The sequence below is a fragment of the Bemisia tabaci genome, chromosome 3 (assembly GCF_918797505.1).
Source record: "Bemisia tabaci chromosome 3, PGI_BMITA_v3".
NCBI lineage: Eukaryota > Metazoa > Arthropoda > Insecta > Hemiptera > Aleyrodidae > Bemisia > Bemisia tabaci.
The window spans coordinates 10,221,347-10,243,459 of NC_092795.1; the positions used below are offsets into that span (position 1 = coordinate 10,221,347).

The 22,113-nt window shown below is 35.7% G+C and overlaps 4 protein-coding genes across 14 annotated transcripts in view; 3 read left to right on the plus strand and 1 right to left on the minus strand.

Annotated features, from left to right (window-relative positions):
* The window catches only part of LOC109030972 (uncharacterized protein CG43867), a 259,857-nt gene extending 246,043 nt beyond the window's left edge, over window positions 1-13,814 (plus strand). For 8 of the 11 annotated variants that reach the window (XM_072297737.1, XM_019042216.2, XM_019042219.2 and 5 more), the window contains 8 exons: window positions 2,752-2,990; window positions 3,793-4,126; window positions 4,732-4,971; window positions 5,940-6,073; window positions 6,372-6,501; window positions 7,593-7,799; window positions 8,052-8,238; window positions 9,313-13,814. In XM_072297737.1, the coding sequence (XP_072153838.1) occupies window positions 2,752-2,990; window positions 3,793-4,126; window positions 4,732-4,971; window positions 5,940-6,073; window positions 6,372-6,501; window positions 7,593-7,799; window positions 8,052-8,228 (1,461 nt within the window). In that variant the 3' untranslated portion in view covers window positions 8,229-8,238; window positions 9,313-13,814. The remainder of the gene's footprint in view (window positions 1-2,751; window positions 2,991-3,792; window positions 4,127-4,731; window positions 4,972-5,939; window positions 6,074-6,371; window positions 6,502-7,592; window positions 7,800-8,051; window positions 8,239-9,312) is intronic. The other 3 variants (XM_019042220.2, XM_019042222.2, XM_019042221.2) reach the window with 1 other exon arrangement.
* A 1,152-nt stretch (window positions 13,815-14,966) lies between these two features.
* On the minus strand, window positions 14,967-17,433 carry Grx5 (Glutaredoxin 5). The gene is made up of 2 exons (XM_019042236.2): window positions 16,994-17,433; window positions 14,967-15,915 (listed from the first exon to the last, which is right to left on the minus strand). Exons 1-2 carry the CDS (start codon window positions 17,241-17,243, stop codon window positions 15,728-15,730), a joined length of 438 nt encoding a protein of 145 aa, XP_018897781.2. The 5' UTR covers window positions 17,244-17,433; the 3' UTR covers window positions 14,967-15,727.
* A 28-nt stretch (window positions 17,434-17,461) lies between these two features.
* On the plus strand, window positions 17,462-19,745 carry Dph3 (Diphthamide biosynthesis 3). Its single transcript, XM_019042235.2, has 2 exons — window positions 17,462-17,593; window positions 19,150-19,745. Exon 2 carries the CDS (start codon window positions 19,163-19,165, stop codon window positions 19,424-19,426), a length of 264 nt encoding a protein of 87 aa, XP_018897780.1. The 5' UTR covers window positions 17,462-17,593; window positions 19,150-19,162; the 3' UTR covers window positions 19,427-19,745.
* On the plus strand, window positions 19,329-21,946 carry Polr3G (RNA polymerase III subunit G). Its single transcript, XM_019042234.2, has 2 exons — window positions 19,329-19,461; window positions 19,932-21,946. The coding sequence occupies exon 2, from the start codon at window positions 19,993-19,995 to the stop codon at window positions 20,560-20,562; it is 570 nt and encodes a 189-aa protein (XP_018897779.1). The 5' UTR covers window positions 19,329-19,461; window positions 19,932-19,992; the 3' UTR covers window positions 20,563-21,946.
* The last annotated feature ends 167 nt before the right edge of the window (window positions 21,947-22,113 follow it).

Genomic DNA, 22,113 nt, shown 5'->3' on the forward strand with positions numbered 1-22,113 from the left:
ATGGACAGTTCTGCTCTGGTTAATAAAATTTTTTTTCTACGTTTTTTCTTCGTATCAACAATTGAATTTTCTAATGAGTTGATAATTTTACCAATCATTAACCTATTTACAAGTGTTCCAGCCAGCAAACTGTGGTATGTGGCTCTACAGTCTACACTCTTAAGTGCACTCTCTCCTATAGTGACAATTTTTCTCCTATCACTGTTTTCTGTTCCCATCTCTGGTTCCTGTCTAGGTCATTCACTTTAAAACATGTTTATATATTTATTAAGTTGACAATCCTTTTTAGCATAGTCTGCAGATACAAGCATTTGTAATACTCATTTCTTTTCTTTTTTATTATCTGCCCTTATGATTATTACCTACACTGCATCGTTCAATTAGATATAGATCCGGACAGCCATTCATTATTTATTTTTTGCATCATTTTCAGTTGTATTTAAATAAGCCTGAAATTAAGCCAAATTTCTCCGTGAGACGTTCCTCAATTTTTTTAGTATTTTGATCTCTTGTATGTTGATCGGTTGGATTAAGCATTTTTCAGCACGTGAATCTTTGACTTTAGGAGAAATGCCTAAGATTGAATCATTTAGAGAAGGAGTATGAAATTACTGTTAGTGCGTCATTACGAGACATCAAAACTTTCTCCGATACCTTTCCGAAATTGCCTATATTTCAACAATTTCAAAGTTTTCAGAATGGAGAAAACTATTATTTTAGACCCGACACAAAAATTCAAAAGAAAACTTCATTCGAAATATCAGCTAATCCAACCGAGCTTATTTTTTCGTACCGCTCCATCAATTTATGATTGATTTTAAATTGGACTGCATTTTGCGACAAGAAACCACTTTCTCTGACTTAATTTAGAAACAATGGATGTGCTATTCGTTTCCCCATGCAGATAGATGCCTCACAAATAAGCTAGAATTGGTGGTTCCAAATTGAAAAATGTAGTCTAATTCATCGATGTGAAATTTGTGATCTAACAAAATACTCAACAAATTTCTAAATTCTGAACATTTAGTTGTAAGTTTATCAACTTTTGCCAAGAAGTAGATTGAAGCCCTGCATTATTTGTTTTTATTTTACAAAGTTACTCGTTAGCCCCTGTTGTTGTTGGCTGCTTGTGACTGTTAAAGGCTGGGATCTTTTGCTGCTTGCTCCTGGTCTAGGCGGGGACAGCCCTTGTTGTAATTTACTTTTCTCCCTGCTTTAAAGCCAAAAACAAAAAAAAGAAAGTCTCTTAGTAGTTGATTGAAACTGCATAGAGAACCTTATCCAAAGAAGCTCTCGGAAGACCTATATTTTTTTAATTCAGTGGTTTTTTTGCATCGAACCAACCAAAAGTTATTAAACTTTTGGCCGTTTTGCTCATTTTTGCTTAGTTCGATGTTGACAAACTACATTGCTGTGCTAAGGAAGAATGCCATGTGAACATTCAAGAGTTGCCAAATTTCCCTCAATGAAACATGTATTTTTGACGACGTTCATGCACATTTCTCTTTGAAATTTTCAGATATTTTAGATCGAATTGCGTACAAAATTATCTGAAAATTTAGTAAGAAAATATTCACGATGTTCCCAGTAAATTCGGTTTTTATCGAGGGAAACTTGGCAACGTCTGAAGGCTCATACGGCGTTCTTCCTTAGCACGGCAGTAAAATGTAATAGTGTTTCTCTTATTTTTATTTATTCTCATCTACTTTTTGTCTTGTATTACTCTTGTCTTGTGATTACATTGAACGTAACATAATTAGTTTGTTTCTGCACCGTTCTCGTCTCATTATTATTTTTTTCGTCCATGTTGCCCCTATAACTAGTTGTTGTATAAGTCAGAAATTTTAGTTTGCCTGTTTCCCCACCATGCCTGAGCCTATATTATTACTGCTTGAATCGTTCATTGTTCATATTTATTTAATATATTATTGCAGTTTTTGAAAATTTCATCTCATGTGTTTATAATATCCCGGAAGTTAAGACTCGTGCTAATCAACTGAGTAGAGCCCCAGTCTCAAATGTCATTGAAAGAAAATACAATCCGTGTACACTCAAAACTTTTTATGGAGCTTTTTTATATTATACTTTCAAATACTTACCTGCAAAGTAAAAAAATGCATTAAAAATTAAATTATCCGTAATGAACGAAGATCAACGACTCAGAGGCCAAAGAGGCCTAAAATCTTTATTTTTTCACTAAGAAATTAAAAAAACCTTGATTATTGAGGAATGGAACTATTATTAGTACCTGATTTAATAATATTAGAGTCAAAATAGAAAAAGTAAGTCAGGAGAGTGTATCCAACAGTTCAAAGTACAAAGAATGAACATTTGTTAAAAGTCAATCAAACAAGCTTGAGGTAAGCACTGTCAGTCAAACGCAAGAAAAACGGACTAAGAGATGTGCAATTATGTTCAAAAAGAAAAGATGTAGCTCTTTCATTTTTAACTTTGCAGGATCATTTCAGTAAATTTTAAATGTACGTCGTCATTTTTTAAAATTAACTAAACAGTCGCTTTAATTTACTCCAAGTATTACTCACATTGAGTTCCCATATCCTCTATAGTACAGAAAATCATCGGGTTTCCTAAATTATCATCTTGCTTCTGAAATTAACATTCCCACCGCAATATGTAGGGCTCGAACTAAGACGAGAAAAAAAAATTCCGGCAATCACCTCCCCCTTCTGTGTGGCTAGGTACTCCTTTATTGATTAGGGATCAGAAACAACTTGTTATGTTATGTTACAGCAACTTTTACTCTGTGCCACGCAGTCATTGTTTACGTGTGATGCTGCCGGCTCGCCAACTACCAACAATGCGCCACCACCGATGTCTGTCAGCGATCATTGTTCCAAGTCCAACCCTCCAACATTTGTCTTCGTCCAAGCGTGGCAGCTTCTTGCATTGGCTGTCTCACTATTTGTTCCAAAGAACAATAAGCTCTTATGGTATCTGAAACTGCATCTCCGGCGTAATACTGACACAAAGTAAGTACAAACTTGAAAATTTCGATCCTTACCTGAGTTTGCCTTATTTTAAAGCTCATAATCAAGATTTTTTGAAAGAAAAAAACGGTTCATGTGGCAGTCATTCATTATTTCCTAGGTTTATGGAGGAAAAGATCAAAAAGAAGCTCATCAAGTGAATTATACTGAAGCTAATATTCACCTGAGGATTAGAATAATATTGATGAAAGTAGGGGTGCCGAAATTTTTAACTGTCTCATTTTAAAAACTCCTTTTTCCCAAAAATTTTCGTAGCCACTACCTTTTCCTTGTCCTTCATTCATGAATTGCAGCGATTCTGCGAAAGACACGTGAATTTTACCTCGATTTATGAAAAAACACAATACCTAGATTTTAAAGTTCTTGTAGGCTAGCCTTCCTAATTTTCACAGCCTGCCCGTTTTTTCATGCAGTCAGCCATGATCATGTGATCGGGAAGTTCCTGCACCCCATGATGAAAGCGGTATCCCATGTTTTGTGATGTTCTATAGTTTTTGTCACATAGTCTTTTCTTTTGCATTAAGACTGATAATCACTCCAAAAATATGCAATTTTTATGTAAAATGTATGCCCCATTGATGGGCCATAAAAATGCCCATAATCTTATAAATGCAAACTTGAAAGATCAAAGAACATTGTGAAAATGTTCATAGAATAAGTTTGCCCATGGCTTATGAGTTGTTTTAATGCAATGAAAAATATGCCCGATTATCATGTGTAGTTCCGAATTTCAAATCTCCTTTTTGCGATTCTTTTCAAATCTCCTTTTTTAATTCTTTTCAAGAACGGAATGTGGAAAGTATGCTGCCTACTGCGAGCGAGCTCTAGAGCGGACGATCCAAAATGGAAACCGGGAGGTAAAGCCCTCTCGAATGGAAGTTCTCTCGATTCTCTTGAAGAATCCGTACCACCATTCGCTCCCACACTCAATACCAGTCCATCTTCTCAATGGGACGTACCAGGTTATTGGTTTTGATGGCTCAACTACCATTGAGGAATTCCTGTCAACACTAAATCAGGAAATAGGCTGTCGAGAGTCATGTCAATCTGGATTTACGCTTTTCAGTGACGACCCTATCGAGAAAGATTTGGAGCATCACTTGGAGTCTCATACCAAAGTAAGTTCAAATGCAAGAACCAATAGATTTTTAAGTTAAAGAAAGCTCTACCCGAAGACTCTTGGCGCAAATGTGCTCAGATTGCTATCGTTTTATGTAGGATTCTTCTCTTGTCGGACTTATTTTAAATTCAGAATGAACTATTTGAAAATCTAAGGCATCCTACAAGTGAGTTTATGATAAGAATTTAAATGCTTTAAAAAATGCTATCTTAGCGCCTCATAACCTACAAAATATTCAAATTAATGTTGCATAATTGAAAATTAAAGTTTTTTGGTCAAATTTTATGTAAAGGTTGGGCAGAAACAAGTTTTGTCCTGAACCTTAATAGCTCTGTTTTTTTTTAAAGAAAGTAGTCCCTTACCTTACTTCCTCACTTTCTCTTGGGAAATCCCAATATCTTATGAAAACAGACTGAACCTTCATGAATGTAAAATTTAGGTATAAGTAAAGGATTTAAGGCGTTTGAAAATTTGGTCTATTAGATGCTGATCAACGCACTTCATGTTAATACGCTGCAACTGTATGAAGTTGTCTTTATTTTTTACCTTTTTCTGTCAAGTTTTATCCTGAATTCTACATTACTTAAATGTTTTCTTTTTTAGTTGTGTGATGTGATCTCCAAGTGGGAGACTGCTCTTCGGGAAAAAGGCTCTGGCAAATTTGAGAACACTCGAGTCATCAAACTAGTTTATAAAAATCGTCTGTATTGGCGGAACTCCGCCAGAACTGAAACAGACCGAGAGCGTCTGTTGCTTTGTTACCAAACAAACCAGCAGGTTATCCAAGGTCGTTTCCCACTTAGTAAGGAGCTTGCTCTTGAACTGGCATCTTTAATGGCCCAAGTAAGTTGCTTGACTTCGTCAAATTCAGAGTGCATTTTTTATTTTTCTCCAAGTGTCTCTAATATAAATCTTCTCATCAAAGCACTGTAATAATAGATACGCATAGTTTGAAATTGAATCCTCTGTAATAAAGAGATGTTTTAAAGATGCGCATGTTGGGAACCTTTACTCTTGAGAATTGAGAATGGCAACTCTACAGCACTATGGTAATTTTAATGGTCCGAGAGCAGAGACAAAAAGAGACCCCATTCTTAATTCTTGGCAATTGTGGAAATATTTCAATATTACTTCAAGGACAACTATAATTGAGCAGCAATAGTCATCTACCTTTTTGTCAGCTGTTGACTGCCTCATTGTTGGCTGATGAGCTTTGGGTGTCACAATGTGTCAAACAAGTTTACCAAACATCGGCTTGTTTGCTCAACAAATTGCTTGACACGTTGGTGGACTGCGGACATTAAGGTAGGTCAACGATTGAATGCTGGAGTTCAAAAAGTAAAATCTTCCACCATCAAGGAGATACTATTAGAGGGTCACTTTTTGTCTCCGTCTGGAAGGGAAAGTTACCACCTGTTGCCAAAAGGATGTTGGAAGTCTTTTATTTGTCTCTAATATCTTGTTGAGGACTGAGAAATTTTTTTAGTCCAGCCTAAATAATTAGGCATAAGGAAAAGTCAACAGATTAAAAGTATTTAAAGACAGGTATAAAAGGTATATTTTATGAGATAGGGAGTTTATTTAGGTGTAACACACTTACTGCATGCACTAACGTAAAGTACCTTAAGTTATTTGCCTATGCAAAACTCACAGAAATCTGTTGAAGCAAAAATAGATCGGGAATAAATTTGTCTGAATCGTAATTTTCTTATTGAGGTCCTAGTTTATTAGTATTCTCATTCTAATTGATCATTTTTAGCAATTTTATATTTTAACTGAAGCTAAAGTAACCGTTACCAACTTTGTTTCAGATTGATTTTGGTGAATATAACTGTGATAAAGGTCGAGGCAGCGGTGCAATGGCCCGAGACTTGATTGTTCTTCAAGCTCTCGACAAATTTTATCCCTATCGCTATAGGGATGGTCTCTCCTCAGAGGCTCTTAAGTAAGTTTTAAATTTTCCTCCCTATTCAATCCCTCTTTTGTTTCATGAAATTATAGGTTTGAGTGAATGATTTGCACTTTTTCTACGGATTTTGCCAATTAAAATACAGGACTTGTTTTAGTGACATTTTTTTTTTTAAACCAAAGCACTTCCTTCAGAATTAGTTTTTTCTTTAATTGTTATGAAAGAAATTCAGCTATAACCTCAGTGGAATTGGATCATCAATTGAAATAAAGACTGGTTGGATTATTTAAACCTGAAAAAAATATTAGGTAATAACGTATTGAAATCTTTGCAGGGAACTTCAATCCAGTTTGCAGGAGAAGTGGACGTCATTAAAAGGTCGTAGTGCATTAGACTGCGTTCGAATTTATCTCACTTGCACCCGTAAATGGCCCTATTTTGCTGCATCTCTTTTCCAAGCTAAGGTAAGAATTAATCATAGTTTATTAGACTTTTATCTATTCAAATTTTTGTCTCTTAATCGAAAAGGTAGGTTCAAGAAGGCTTTCAGCCCAAAATTCGCCATTTGAGAAAAAAGCTTCCAGTTTTTCTTTTTACTTCCGTTTACGTATATTGTGAACGAAATTGAGATGCTCATTTTGAGAAGGTGCCAACTCTGGAAAATAATTTTTCAGGAGACAAGAAAACTGTGCAGGAGGCAAAAAAGGATTACTCTTTTGTCAAAAACAAGAAAACTCAATCTCGAAATAAATCTGACTCAATACCTTTCTGAATTAAGCGCTAAATACAAACTCCCAACTCTAAATACAATACTTCCACATACTAAATACAATACACCCAATACTTCCAGACTCTCGAAGTGCAGAGCAATGGCAAATAGATATTTCTCATCAAGTAATTTTCTGATTTGTGGGTTTTACTGGACTAACTCCAAAATCAACCAGTAGGCCTCCGCTAAAATCTGCATCTCTTACTCAATTTTTTACCGAAAAAGGTGAAATTTAGAAGAGAAGTGTTGCTATCACCCTTGCAACTCTCGCAGTGTTGTAAGGGGCACAAAAATTGAAGGAAGAATAGAAAAAATGCGCAGCGCCTAGAATAGGAGAGGAAGGTGCAAGGATTTCTAGTTACTCCGCTGATTGGAACAGATACATTCTTTAGGATACAAGGAATTATGTATGTCATCTCTTGCAAAAAAACTTCCAGAGCTCTGTAGGTCCTTTTGTGTCTACCTCCTCAATTTCTCTAATTCTTCCTTATAAATAAAATAATGATCCATTTCATGATCCTGTGCTCTGAAAATATCTCTATCTATCGTTTTTCTTAATAGAGAAAAATATAAAATTATATTTGTCACTAGCGCAAAAATATGACAAAGCAACAAAATTCCTTTGTGACCTGCTGTAAAACTTTCTCTTGGTTACACCCTGTTTCCTCATTTTGCAAAAGATCCTGTAATTGGAATGTTATTTTATCGTATCCCATGGTCGGGTTTCTTTTGTTATTTTCCCTATGAAAATGAAGCTAATTGAATGAATTTGTTGTTGTCTTGCAGTGGAAAGGTGGCGAACCAGCCGTGGTATGGCTTGCAGTCATGGAAGATAGCGTGTCTCTTCTTGAGTTAACAGGAATGACCTCTGTTGCTCGGTATTCTTACTCCAGGGTTCTGACATTCGGTGGATGCCAAGATGATTTCATGTTAGTTGTGGCAACAGATAATGGGTCATCTCACAAACTGTTGTTTTCACTGAGCAAATTAAAGGTAAGGGTTTTAATTTATCAACTACAACTATGTACAGCATCATCAACAGCTTCCATGGGAATTTGAAAAAACTAAAAACATCAGCTTGCCTCTTTTATTCTGCTGAACGGGGAAAAGTCTTGAACTCATTTCCGCCAAAATTGTCAGTTAAAAGGGTTTAGTTCCTTAGCCCTTGGTATTATATCTTATATCATACCTCCTATCAATACTGTTTATCATACGTTAGTTACTAACATGATGCTCTTGTTTCAGATTCTGGAGCTGACGCTTTTGATTGCAGACTATATGAACGCCTTAGGTCACAGCAATACTCCTTTGAGTAGCACATTAAATAGAGGCACTCAACCAGACATTCTAAAAGCAACGCCCGATCAATTATTGCACAGAACGGATTCTATGAAGAAAAGACACCACCTGATTGACTCGTGACACTAATTTGGTAAGTTCCTCATGAACTCTTTAACCTTCAAGTAAATAATTCCATTAATTTCTTCTGAACACGCAGCAAGCCTCAAGTTATTCTCAAAAGGTGTAGAAACATTTCCTATTAGTTTTTGTTTGCTTTCATCGGAGCATTATAGATTTACCCTGTGAAAATCAAATATCAAGATAATTGAGAGGAGTCAAGTATGTTCCAAAATATCTGTATACTATCTCATACGCAGTTCTTTTTAGTGACAAGTGCCAAACTTTTCATTTTCTGACCGTCTTCCTGCAAGAAGTATTCAAATATCAAAACTCCTGTTCCAATATACTGATACACCAATGAGGAGGCTTTTTCCAGAACGGGCCCTGAGTTAGTAATAGTTGCCCAGTAAATCTGTCGGTAGGGTTTTTGGTCCATGACACTGATGAACGTGGCAACAGCTCATTTTTGCCGTCTCAGATCACTCTGATGGCAAATGGATTGAGTACTTGTATCATTACTGATTCTGAATGGAACCATTCTGCCAGACCCAAAAACCATAGTCACCTGTCTCCTCTGTCCTTCTTAACATCACTTTATAAAGCCATATTTGACCTCTCTGTGAAAATTATGCAATGTTGACCCACAGTCTTCTTCCAAACGACAGCATTTTGAAAAAGTCACGCTAAATTTACTGAACCAAGAGTTGTGTTTTTAATCAGGGGTTGCTCCTCACATAAGGGTTGATTTTAAACAAGGCAAAAAAAAAGTATTAATGCTAAGCAAAAAACAAAAGAGAGACTGATTTTTTTAAGGGCGACACTGAACGAAAAATTCATTGAAAACATGGAAAATTATTCATTCAAAATTGCTTAGTACCCCCCTCTGCCCACTCCCTGTAATGCTGTGTGTTGCAGCCGAAGAACCCTATTCATCCTTAGGAGTATTTGATAATTTTTGAAACATATTAATAGATGATGGATAATAAATTAAAATCTAAATTATGATTTCTTAGGGTGAACAGAAGATCATAAATTAGATGGAAATGTAAAAATTTATCCAGATGTTTATATTGTTTATGCTTAATTTATTATTCTTTTTTTTTAGGTAACTTTGCACCCCTTCCAAAGAAGTATTCTGAAGAATACGCAAGTCATATTTTATCGTTATCGCCGATTTATTTTCATCAACACATTTTCATTAAATAAAGAAAAGGAAATCCTGGATTTTCTGACCATCAATTCCTGTGCTTTTCTTGTAAATTTCTACGCAGCAAATTTTATTCATGGGTTCATGTTTGATCGAAATGGGATTTATCAGCTTTGATAAAGCTGGTCAAATTTTTTCTTTTTTCCCGAATGCAACCCGGTGCTCCTTGCTTAAAAACTATGTAATTAAATGTAGAGATTGGCGCATCTACGGATGTTTAGAAAGTTACCAAAGTATTTTTGAGTTTCTTACGCAAGTTTTCTGCTCAGCTGTAGCTAGCTTCCAAGCAACTGTTAACGATTACACTACCTATTTTTCAACAGACCCAACCCCTGTAAAATGTAAATTATGTTAGACAATTCTGAATATGTAAATTGTGTTTTCTCATGTGGTACTGTAGTTTTAAACTAAACAGTTATTTGTATATCGACTGATTCTTCACTGTAGAAGAGAGATGCGATTTGTTTTCCCCTAATTTTTTGCCTACTATATTCTAAAAACGGTATCAATTTAGATCAAATTTGTTCTTTTAGAAACAAGTTATGTAACCCTGTAAGACGCAATGATTGTGCCAAGACTCAACAGCTAGTTATCTGGTGAGTAATTCCTTTATGGAGAGAATGAGGATGGATTCAATGCTTGTGTTCAGAGGTCCCTTGCTCGCCTCTCCATAATGCACCGAGGGAGGACATAACAATCGATACTCTAAAATTTTCTCTGATAGTCGATGCCTTCAAATATTCAGAACTTTTAAGATCTTTAGCTTTGAAAGTCTCAAAAATCAGAAGGTAATATAATAAAACCACCTTAATTTGTAAGATTCAAATTCTATTTTTTCCTGTATGAAAGTTATGTCTCTTTCTCTTAAAGACACCTTATATAATTTTGATGGGATGTCCTATGATTATTCCAATTGAGTTGTATCCTATTTTTTTTTTTTCCAATATTAATTCTTACCCTGTACTCTTTAATTGTTTTTTCATCTTAATACTATGTGATTCCCTTCAGTGGAAGAGAAGGCTAAAGGTCTGGAATTTTTTATTTATTTATGAGAGCTGGAGTACTTACTTGAAATTTGATAATGGATTGCCCTTATTTTTAAATCTCCATCTTCCAAGCATGATAAGTTACTTGTAAATTCCCTCAATAAGTCCAATTTTGTCCAAAATTTTGGCATCTAAACTGAAACTGAATAGTTCATTAATTACTTACCGGAGGCTCCGAAAGTATAATCCCTGTTGAATACGAGCCTAAAGGATCCAAAGAGGACACTTACGGACAGCTCTCCGTATTCAGCTTACACCTAGCGTTTACCAAGCTATCAGCATTGCTTATTTTTCTTTTGTAAGTACCTTGTAACTACTCAATTTATATTTTTTGTTAGATTTAAATTAACATCAATAACAAACTGGCACATAATAATCTAAACTAAAGCATTTCTTCGCACATTCCTTCCCTAAGATTTCACTTAGACCCTCAAATAGGTAATGCATGCAAAGGAAAGTTTGAAAAGGGACTTCAAAGCTCCGTGTGAAATTGTTTCAAGCCTAAATATTTATTTGCCAGCAACATATAAATAATTATCAACTTCCTTTTCTTAAGGGTTTGAATTTGATCAATGGCAATCGGAACCATTCCTGAAATTTGTATTATGTGTCGTCCATGAAGCTCGCTGTAGTGTTGGAATGATGAAACTTAGCCTACTGCCACATACTTATAGCAATTTTGGGCTTATGTATTAATTTTCATCCATCACCAAGCAATCCAGACTTCTTAACATCAACAGCATGATAGTAATTGATGAATGTAGCAATTTTTATTTTCTAACTTGAACTTTATAATTCTGACAGCTTCTTGTTTGCCTTTAATTTTTTTGCTGCCGCAACCTCTCTTTGAAGTTTTGGAGCATAAATTAAAGTTGTATGTTCCTACCCAATTCCTAATCTGATACGTCTCTCACAAAATTATTTGAGATAGACGAAATTTATAATAGCACTAGTAATTTATTTTCACTTGTAAAATAATGATTAATGTTATTCGGTTTTTGCCGAAATTTCTCTTACTGAAAGACTTTATTTATTTATTTGAGCTTATTCTGCGTTAACTCGCTTTTTTCTTGAGTTGAGGCTCCCAAAGGTTTTGTTCCACTATTTTTCTCAATGAGTAATTGTACTACTGATATTTTAGCTTTAAAGAAAATCTGATTAACCTTACACTAGAATACCTATGTAGTGAGAGTATGGACATTTCTGTAATTTTGAGATTAGGTCATGGAGCTTTTAGGGCCCAAAAGTGCGGCTATCCTATGAATTCAAATTATCCAGAGTAATTTATTGTTACAGTTATTATGACCTGTCATTTGTAAAGTATATATTTGACTTAGTTTTTGTATAAATTGACTCGTCTTTGTAGAAAGACGCTCATTCATGAACATTCTTGGCCACCTTGATTTGATATTGGAATCTGAAGATTTGCAGCAACATTTTTTGTGTTAGAAGGTTGACTGCATTTTTGAGTTTTGAGGGCTCCATATTTAACATGTCAGTATTCTTCCTACATAGGTACTCTGCCTTAAACATTTGTAATGGAAGGTGAAATTTTCCCCTGCATGAACTGTAACTTAAAATAATTTTTTTTTTTTTTTTTTTCTGTTTCGTAGAGGCAAGAATTACTTATAATCATCTCTTGTTTAATTGTGTTTGATATGTAAGTACAAGTTTTCAGAGTTTTCGACTGTTCTGAGTGTATTTGAGAATTTTAATGTGCGTAGAAAAATTTGAAAGTATTTTTACAAGGTAGCATGTATTTCTCCAAGCATCTGGTTCTTTTTTTTTTTATCGTCCTGAGGAAAATAGATCTGAATGAACTGATCTCAAACCCAACATTTAGCTTATCAGTTAAGTTGAACTACCCAAACATTACATACAATTTATACTGTAGGTACAAACATTCAAAGAATTCATAACCAATCTTATTCTTCTGGCATTATAATAGGAACAAATGATTTCAAAAATTATTTGTTTGAAACAGAATGGATTTGTAATTTTCTAGGTAAATTATTTTCTGAGCAAATAGGAGTGTTTTCCTCATGCCCAATTCCCACTTTTATTTCAGTCCCAGCAAGTAAACAAAAAAAGAGGCGAGTATTATTCTGCATTTTTTATCAAATGAGCATTTAATTTTCAGTTTTTAATCCTTTTTTGTTTTTCTTCTGCAACCACCACATTCCACAAAAATGTGACGTACCTTTAACTCTGTTAGCAAGTGAAACTTCTACACCTAAATGTGTACACTTGGACAACTCAATTTATAATCCTATTTTTGTGATGAAAATAATTTGTAAAAAAATGGTGAAATTATCTGAGTAAATGTTTAAAGTATTGATCTAATCAGAGATTTTGCCAATATGACATCATGTAATCTCGTGTGACTAAATGGTTTGAATCACTGCGATCAGCTCACATAACGTGCAAGCAAGCATTCATACAGCAGGCTGTGATACTTTCAACTCTGCATGGGCTTCCCTAAATCAAAATTCTTCCTGTTGATAGGATCTGTGCTTTAATTGGAAAACCTTCAATATTGTGTTCAATGATAACTATTTGTTTTTATCACATCAGTATTCCTCGAATCTGTTGTTATTCGTCGTCTTGATATGCAATGAATACTTACGTTTGAGGGCCGTTTTTATAGTCGCTCCTTAAACGGCTCTTTTCTTTAAGAGGCCCTGTTGGGTTTATATTGTGATTTCAGGAGGTTTAAGGAACATAGCATCATACGAAGGAAAATTTAAGTGAGTCTGAAGTAAAATTCAACAGAATAGGAGTTTCAGGAACGACTATGAATATGTCCCAGAGGGTTGCAGTATTTTGAAAATTCTCTAGGCAGTCTCTTCTTAATGAGGTTGGGTTGACGATCTTGCTAGACTAGCTCAGAAAGTAAGTTGAAGAGCATTTAACCTGGATTCAATTTGAAAAGTCAGGGTCTCATCACTAACAGTAATGGCCCAGTTACATACTCTACATAGCATTTCACACTTAACTTTTAATGATTTACTGCAACCCATAATCTTCTTTTGATTTCCGATTATTTTTAGGTAGGAATTGCAATGCTCCAAATAGAAGATGTGGGCGATTCATTGCACTTTTTTTAAACATTATTTTGATAGAAACTGTAGGCTAATGTAATATGATTCCGATTTGTCATTAGATTTAACCCAAGACAAGCAGAAAAATTGACCGTTGTTCCAATTTTAATGTCTGTGCCTCATAAAAAAATTCAGCTTATGCCTTCACACCCTTGGCCAGTTGAACTTCTTTTTGTATTAAACTATTTTGTATGTATGTAACACTGATCATTGACTTTTTAGGTAGTAAATGTAACTCTTGTCTTTTTTAAAACCTTTGTTCTTTTCTCTTAATCCTCAAACCTGGTACCTGGTGGTTTTTCAGAGGACCCCACATGAACCTGGCGCTTGTTTTTCAAACCATCAAATTCTTTATAAGATGGCGGCCTTTTAAATGACTGGGAACTGATCATGCTTCCAGTTACTCAAAGACTTTGCTTCAAACTTAGTATCTGGGGGATTTTAGTGGTGCCAAACACACGAATTCGCCATTTGTTTGAAAAACAAGCGTCCCTATCAAGTAGCAGAATAATACCAGTTTCTTGCCATTTTAAGATAAGTTTTCAAAAAATAGTATCAAGTATGAAGCAAATCTGTTGATAGGTCACGGAGTTGCTTTTCATTCCGCATCTTCAACTTCAACTGGCCGCCATTTTCTAATGGTTTCTAATATTGACCTCAAGTCAGCTCGAAAAATGTTTTTCCTACCCTTTCCAACAATACATCACAAGCTAGGGGTTGCTATTAGAAATAAAAAGGTTAGTGTCTGTGCCAACTTCCAGGGAGTCCCCTCCAAGATTGCATAGTAGTTTTCTATGAACATGCCAGAAGTTTAGACACAATAGCTCAATTAGAAAAAAAGTTTCAGGGGTCATACAGGACTTTTGAATCATACTGAATCGCCAGGATCTATGAAAGAAAATGAACACCATGCGTTTCCTTGCTGAAGACCATTGAACTCAGCACATTACGCTTCGCGTGCTTGCAGTTAGGAAGTGCTCTACAAATGTACAGGGTGATCCAAGATTCCCAAACACTAGCAACAGGCATCACCCTATAACTTTTGAACAATTTGAGATAGAGACTTTACATTTTGCGAGTGTTCCATTCTTGGTTCCTGGGACAAAGGAAATGAAAACTGCGAATGCCCAAAATTTCCATGGAACAATCCTGAAAAGGAGCAAGAGTCGGCTTCCGGACAGTAGGGCTACTGTAGAATGCCTAGGGGTTCAGGGAAAGGTGCAGGACTTCTGCATCACCCTGTAATGTGCAATTAGCTTCCTATTCTTAAACCTAGTTCTTTGGAAAAAGTTTTTTGTGGAGAGGGAAGAGTTACAGAGCAAAAAGAGTGTATAATTTAATGCACACCCAAGTATCAAAAATTTCCATGACTGACAAAAAGAGAGGACAGAAAAAACACAGTTACTTCAGTAAGGACACAGCGTATAATTCAAACTCAACAATGGTAAAAGAACCTAAATTACCTATTTAAAAAAAAACCAATGATTTTTTAGTGAAAAAACTAAGCTATTTACAGAAAAAAGTATAACATTAAATCAAAACTGCAAGAAAAAAAAATACCTAGGAAGGGGATGCAAACGTAAGATAATCATGATAAATTTGGAAAGGGTTCTTGTTAGGCAAAAGAATTGAGGTTCGTTTCCAAACTTATGGGTTCTGGAAGAAATGCCACTGCTGGTAGTGCTGTTTAAAAAAAAAAAAAAACTATAGATGAAAGATAGGTCTAACAAAATAATAAATCTCCTCACTCCGAAGTCCTTGAGCAGACACTGGTAAGATGAAAATGCTGACACAGAAGTCTTCTTTTCAATAAAAAAGAGGTCAATATTTTCAAAACAGGGGAAAGTTTTTCAATTTTACAACAATAGCAGATGAATAAAAACTGTAGTGGAGTTTTTCCCTCTTAGAACCCTTGCAGACTACCTGTCATATTAAATTTCATTAATTTTGGTTCAAAATAAAGAAAGAAAAAAAAAGGCTTCATTACTATTGCTTGATGCGAGTATTGAAATTTCTTTCAAACTGCTTTCACAGTAAGTTTTCAGTGGCTTTTCATCGCTGCTTGGGTATACATTCAGTCTTCATGTTAAGAGACTGTTCAAAAGGAGCGAATAAATAATCTACTTATATACACGTATAAAACCTCGACAGAAAAATTTAAGACAGCTATTTGTCATTCTTCTTGTCACCTTCAACTGCTTCTTTAAGTAGCGCAGAGCTGATTCCTGCTTTTTGAAGTTGATCAATAAGTTCACCATTTTGGTGCATCTGGAGAAGTATATCACAGCCCCCAACGAATTCTCCATCTATGAAAACTTGAGGAATTGTGGGCCAGCTTGAAAATTCCTTGATGCCTGCAGGAGAGGAGAAAAGAGAAGTCAAGGTATGTTCAGAGGGTTCCAGAATTTTAAGAATGTCCAACTTAATTACATCAGTGGGGTAATATTGCGCTTGATACTTACACTTAAAAAAACAGAATGTCAATCTCGAACTCAATGGGCAAATACTGCTGTGCTAAGGAAAAACGCTGTAGAAACCTTCAGGCGTTGCCAATTTCCTTTGATAAAACATGAATTTCCTGGTAAACTTATGAATATTTTCCTTTCAATTTTTCAGATAATTTTGTTCACAATTTCACCTATAGTCCCTGAATATGTCAAGGAAAAGTATTTGTATCTTTCCTCAAAAATAAACATTTTATCGAAGGAAATTTGGCAACTCTCGAATGTTCATACGGCGTTCTTCCTTGGCACAGCAGTATAGTTGAAGAGTGGAAATTCAAAATCTGGTAAGCGACACCAAGTGTGACATTCAGACTATTGTCGATCCAACACTATTCCATCATCCCGCTGTATAATTGCTAAGAGTAATGTGGGGAAGAATGAGAGTTAATCGTAGATTCTCATGAGAAATTTACCTTCAAAAATCAGGGAATTATCAATATATAAGACATCGCTGGTATTTTAGACTTCATGGTCTGAACATAAACTTTTGACCTCTTTGCCATAAGCCAAATGGCATAATTTTCACCTTAAAATTTTGATGAAGACAAGACGAAAAACTAGAAGTAGAATTACAATGAATTTTAATGAGTTTCTAGCCAAGACTGAGGGGGAGAATGTTCAGCTTAAGCATCTGCGTTACAGATGCTTTGCTGTAGTCTATTTCAGTCACACCGGTTTCACTATTTGGTAAGAACTTCAGTTTGCCACACCAAGTTGTCCGCAAGTAAGCCTATGCAAACAGTGTTCGGGCCATGCTTTGGTGTAATTTTTACTTTGCAAATAGACGGACAAGACGTTTAAACTGGCTTAAGTACAGCGAGGGGCCCAAGTCCGCTTCAGAAATTCTACCATTAGAGGCATTGAGACTCTGATCACCTTCAAGAGAGAAGTAGCAGAGTAAAGTTTTGAATAGTCTAAAAATGCTTACCATTCCTGAGACTTTCGTCGGCTAATACATCATGAGCATCATACTTGACATCGTGCATTCTGAGGATCTGCACAACCGCATTGCTGAAGCCACATCTTGGCGCATCAGGAACACCTTTCATAAAAACAACTACTTTATTATTTTTAACCATTTGCTCGATTTCTTTTAACTTGCCAGATGCATCAGCAGAGAAGTTCAAAAACTGCTGAGCTAATTTGAAAGGCCGATATGAGCTGCGCATTACGTTCATGATCGGATTTCAAATGTAGCCTTTATAAAGAGATTTTATCGCAAAGCGACTAATTGCAGGAAACAGATTTTAAAGTATATGAGAGAAACTCACAATGTGCTCAGTTAAATCAAGCGTACTTTTGAAGTTGATCCTGAGAATCGGAGAAATGTAAAATGTAAAAGAGCCGTTTAGTGATAACCGGACCGATAATGGAAAACATAACCTAAATATTTATTTACCTATAAATTGTAAACAAACACCTAACCTCAATTGTCAACTGTCACAAAAATTTTCGCTCACGTGTTTTGCCAGTTTCGCTCCGCGCTAAGTAAACTCAGAGAATAATTTAATTTTGGCACAAGTTGAAGGTAATATACTAATTTATTTTACCATATTCTGTCTTTTTCACGACCACAGGGTTTTGCGCCACCACATGTAATGCACGTACGCAGTTGTGGAGGGTATGGATTCGATCGAAAAATGAAAACGTGAATTGATTGACATGAATCGATCGACACCGATTCGATCGACACAAAACCGGTGTCGATTCGATCGACATGAATCGATCGAAAAATGAAAACGTGAATCAATCGACAGTTAATTTAAAAACAACCGTATCGATTCGATCGAAAAATGAAACGTGAATCGATCGACAGTTAATTTAAAAACAACCGTATCGATTCGATCGACATGATTCGATCAAAAAATGAAAACGTGAATTGATCGACACCCGATTCGATCGACAAACGTGAATCAATTGACAAACCCGTGAATCGATCGATGAACCCATGAACCGATCGACAAACTCGTGAGTTAATCGACAAACCTGTGAATCGGTCGACAAACCCATGAATGGATCGACAAACCCGTGAGTCGATCGACAAAAGCCGTGAGTTGATCAATAAACCCGTGAGTTGATCAATAAACCCGTGAATCGATCGACAAACCCGTGAATCGATTGACAAAAGCTGTGAATGGATCGACTAACCTGTGAATCGATCGACAAACCTTCGTGAATCGATTGACAAACCCGTGAGTTGATCAACAAACCCGTGAGTCGATCAACTCACGGGTTTGTCGATCGAATCGGTGTGGATTGATTCACGTGGATCGATTCAAGTCTTCATTTTTCGATCCATTCATGTTGACCGAATCGACACCGGTTTTTTAACAATTTGTCGATTGATTTATGTCGATCAATTCACGTTTTCCTTTTTCGATCGGTTCATGTCGATCGAATTCATACCCTCCTGCAGTTGTTGCATCAGAATACCTCATCAAGAACTACTCGCTCTCGCTTGATTTGTAGAATTTCAACCCCATTTCTATCATTAAAAGTTTTGACACATCATCTCATTATCCTAACTTAGCCCTTATTACCTACACAAACATTCATTAATGAATATCGTATCAAACAGTCTAATGATAACTCAAGTGTGCCGTTAGATTTAATTTGTTTTCAACTCTTTAGATCTGTCCATTGGCGTCAACAAGACTGAAAGTTCATGGAAAATTTTTAACAAAATCATCCCCTTTAAATTGTTCAGAGTTTCTCCGCAGAGGTTTGATAAGATACGATATCTGGAAGGTATTATGACGACAACATCAATTGCACCCAAATACTTTGATCCTATTGCGCTTCATCCAACGCTTCCTTCGCTGCCAGCCAATGAAAAACTTAATAGCTCAATTTAAAATCAAAGCTGTGGGTTCCGCTTAGTCCTGTAGCTTCTAAAGTCAAGAAGATCACTGTAAAGTTATTTCTTTATTTGCAGCTGTGATTTTTCCTGGCTCCATGATTTACTATTTCTATAATCGATTCAAATTGTGCTCTCTTTGTAGAGGTACTTTCAAAGATCTATCAGTATTTTTTAAATGATGATATTGCTAATAAATCCTTTTTTTTTCTTCTATTATCCATCAGGTGTGTTGGACAAATGTCTATCTATCACGATGAAGTGGAGATAGAAGATTTTGAGTACGATGAGGAGAATGACACCTACTATTATCCGTGCCCATGTGGTGATCGCTTTGAAATCAGTGGCACTGAACTAAAAGCAGGCAAAGACGCAGCAGAGTGCCCCAGTTGCTCTTTGGTAGTCAAAGTAATCTACGATATAGAGAAATTTCGGACCGAGGACAAGATCAAATCTGAAGAAGAGTCTCATCCTAAATCAACATCATCTGCTGTTGTCAATTGATTACTCCTTAACTTACATCATCAAGCATCAAACTGGTCAGTCAGAAACCAACTAAGTCCTCTCATTTTTCAAAAATTATGTGGGCAATATTGATTCCAAGCAATTTCATCCTCGACTAATAGACATTTTTTATTGACTTTAGCTGTAACTGTGCAACACTTGATTTCAAATACATATTATTGTGATAAGTAGTATTTGCCCGAGGAACACTCCCTGAGAATTTGTATCCGTCTACTATTCAGTATTTTTCCACAGCTTTTCTCCTCCATTGTTGATTACTGTACCTTTTAATTGTTGAAAATCCAATTGCCTTCCAAAATTGAATTAGTTCAGAGATAAATTTGAATATGAAATCTTGCATAGTTCTAATGAAACCTCATGCATACTTGGAAGAATTTAATTTTAGCCGTTTGCCAATTATCGGTCTATAACTTGCTCCAGTAAATAAATTCTCAATTGCACCACCATCAAGTACTCTTTCTAAAGATCAATTTGTCATTTTTAGATTGAGAAATTGATCTTTCCAAGGTCCCTGTCAAGTGCTCTCATTTTTTAAAGACATTAAAATGGCTGGTCGTGGTCGCGGTAGAGCAGCCCTGTCATTTGCAGCAGAGCAAATAGGCATTGCGCCAGGCGAGGCGCTTCCTGGACCTGTTCTTCAGCCACCGCCACTGTTCCCTGGACTTGAATTTCACCCAGCAGAGCTAGATCTCAAACCAGAATACTCAAAACGGCTTCGGTACAAAAAGGACATCCTCAAGTACTTTTCCAGGTCAGAGGAAGGCAAGGAAAGAGAACCTCGGCTTCTTAACTGGGATGTCTACCCTAGTGAACTTAAGCCTCATTTCAAGAAGCCTGCAGTGAAGAAACCGGTTTTGAAACGGAAAGCAAATTTGGAATGGCTAGACGCATTAGAAAAGAGTGAGGAATCAGGGAAGGAAGAGAAAGCAGAAGAGGTCACTCCTGAAGAAGGGGCCAAAGAGGAAGGAGGGGAGGAGGAGGGAGAGCTAGGTGATGAAGAAGAGGCTGATGAAGAGATGGACGATGGAACTGATTACAATGAAAACTACTTCGATAACGGAGAAGGTTATCTCGATGATGAGGATGATAATTTGGATGATGGTCCAATTTATTAATAAGAACAGGCCACCTCTTGATCGTTCAAATAATTCGGTTCCTCGCCAAAGTTTCATAGAAATAGTCTTACATGAGTGAGTGTTTGCTGTCTCATTGGCTCTTAAAACATCATAGGACTCAAGGTTCACTTTACATGGAGTTAATAATCTTAATGCAAAAATCCTAATAATTTTGTTCTTCTCGACAAACTGGACCCACTTACTTTAAAATATGTACATCTTGCTTAAGACCTACTTTTTCTTGGACCTCAAGATCAAGAATACGGAAGGATTTCATGGTCATATCCCTATGCTCTTAAATTTAGAATCATATCCATTTCCATCACTCATGTACTTTTCTAAATTTCTTTGTCAAGTATACTTTTGAATTGCAAAAAGTTTGGTGTGCATTTTTATGTTTTTTTAAAATTTCCATCAAAGAAAAAAATTAAACTGCAAAAGTTTCATCTTTCATTTTATCACTGAAAACGTATACATCAAGTACATGACTGCTATTGAGCTGCCTTTTCTTTAATTCTGTCATGACCATGAGAAACTTAATTACTGATATTAAGCGTCAGCTCACTGCCGTGCTAAGTCAGTCAGCAATAAATGCAGGATTTCAAACTTACAGGAAAATGCAAGTTAAATGCGACTAATCCGTAATCATCGATGTAAACGTTTCAATCTAGGCTTTAATGTACAGTGTATCTATTTCTTTGAAACAAGTAGAATTATATTTTGCAATTTGTAGATTTACGGCAAAATATGGATTTACTGCTCTTTGACTCAGCATGGCAGCTCATCAGGTTCAGCCCTTACCTCTTGATTGGACTACATTTTGCAATTTGGGACTACAATTTCTGGTTTGGTATAGAAACAATATATGTACCATCAGTTTCCTGGTGTAAATATGACTTTTTACGGATATAAGCCAGAAATTTTAGTTTCTAATTGGACTAAATTTTGCTATTACGCACTACAATTTCTGGCTCATCTGCATACACACATGTATACAGAGAAACTAATGGTACATACGTTGTTTCTTCACAGAACCAGAAATTGGTAGTTCCAAATTGCAAATTTTAATCCAATCGCAAAATGAAGTCCGATTAACTTTAACATGAGCTCTGAGGCTCTATGTGGTATGAATAAAAATATTTTGTCTGGGAGATGAAAAATCGTACACTACATGTATATAAAGTTGAGTAATTTTTCTAGGAGCATTTTCATGAAGAAACTGTTTTTTTATAGAATGATGTCTGATGCCTGTATATTTTCATTTCTTATACGTAGTCCATTTGTTGACTTGTCAGCTCACAATTTGTTACCTCTATTTGTTTGATTTTTTACCCTGATTTTATCAAAGCTTATGGAGTTGAATAAATGTATTCACACATTTTCAGATATTGTTGATTCATTTTCCAGAACATTCATTGATCTAATGACTGATTCAATCTACAAATACTTGCATAGGTTTTATGAATAATTTAACATTATAGTCAATCATTCATACACAGGAGCCATTCAATTTGACATCAAAGCCTCAACTATTTATTATATGTAATTTTT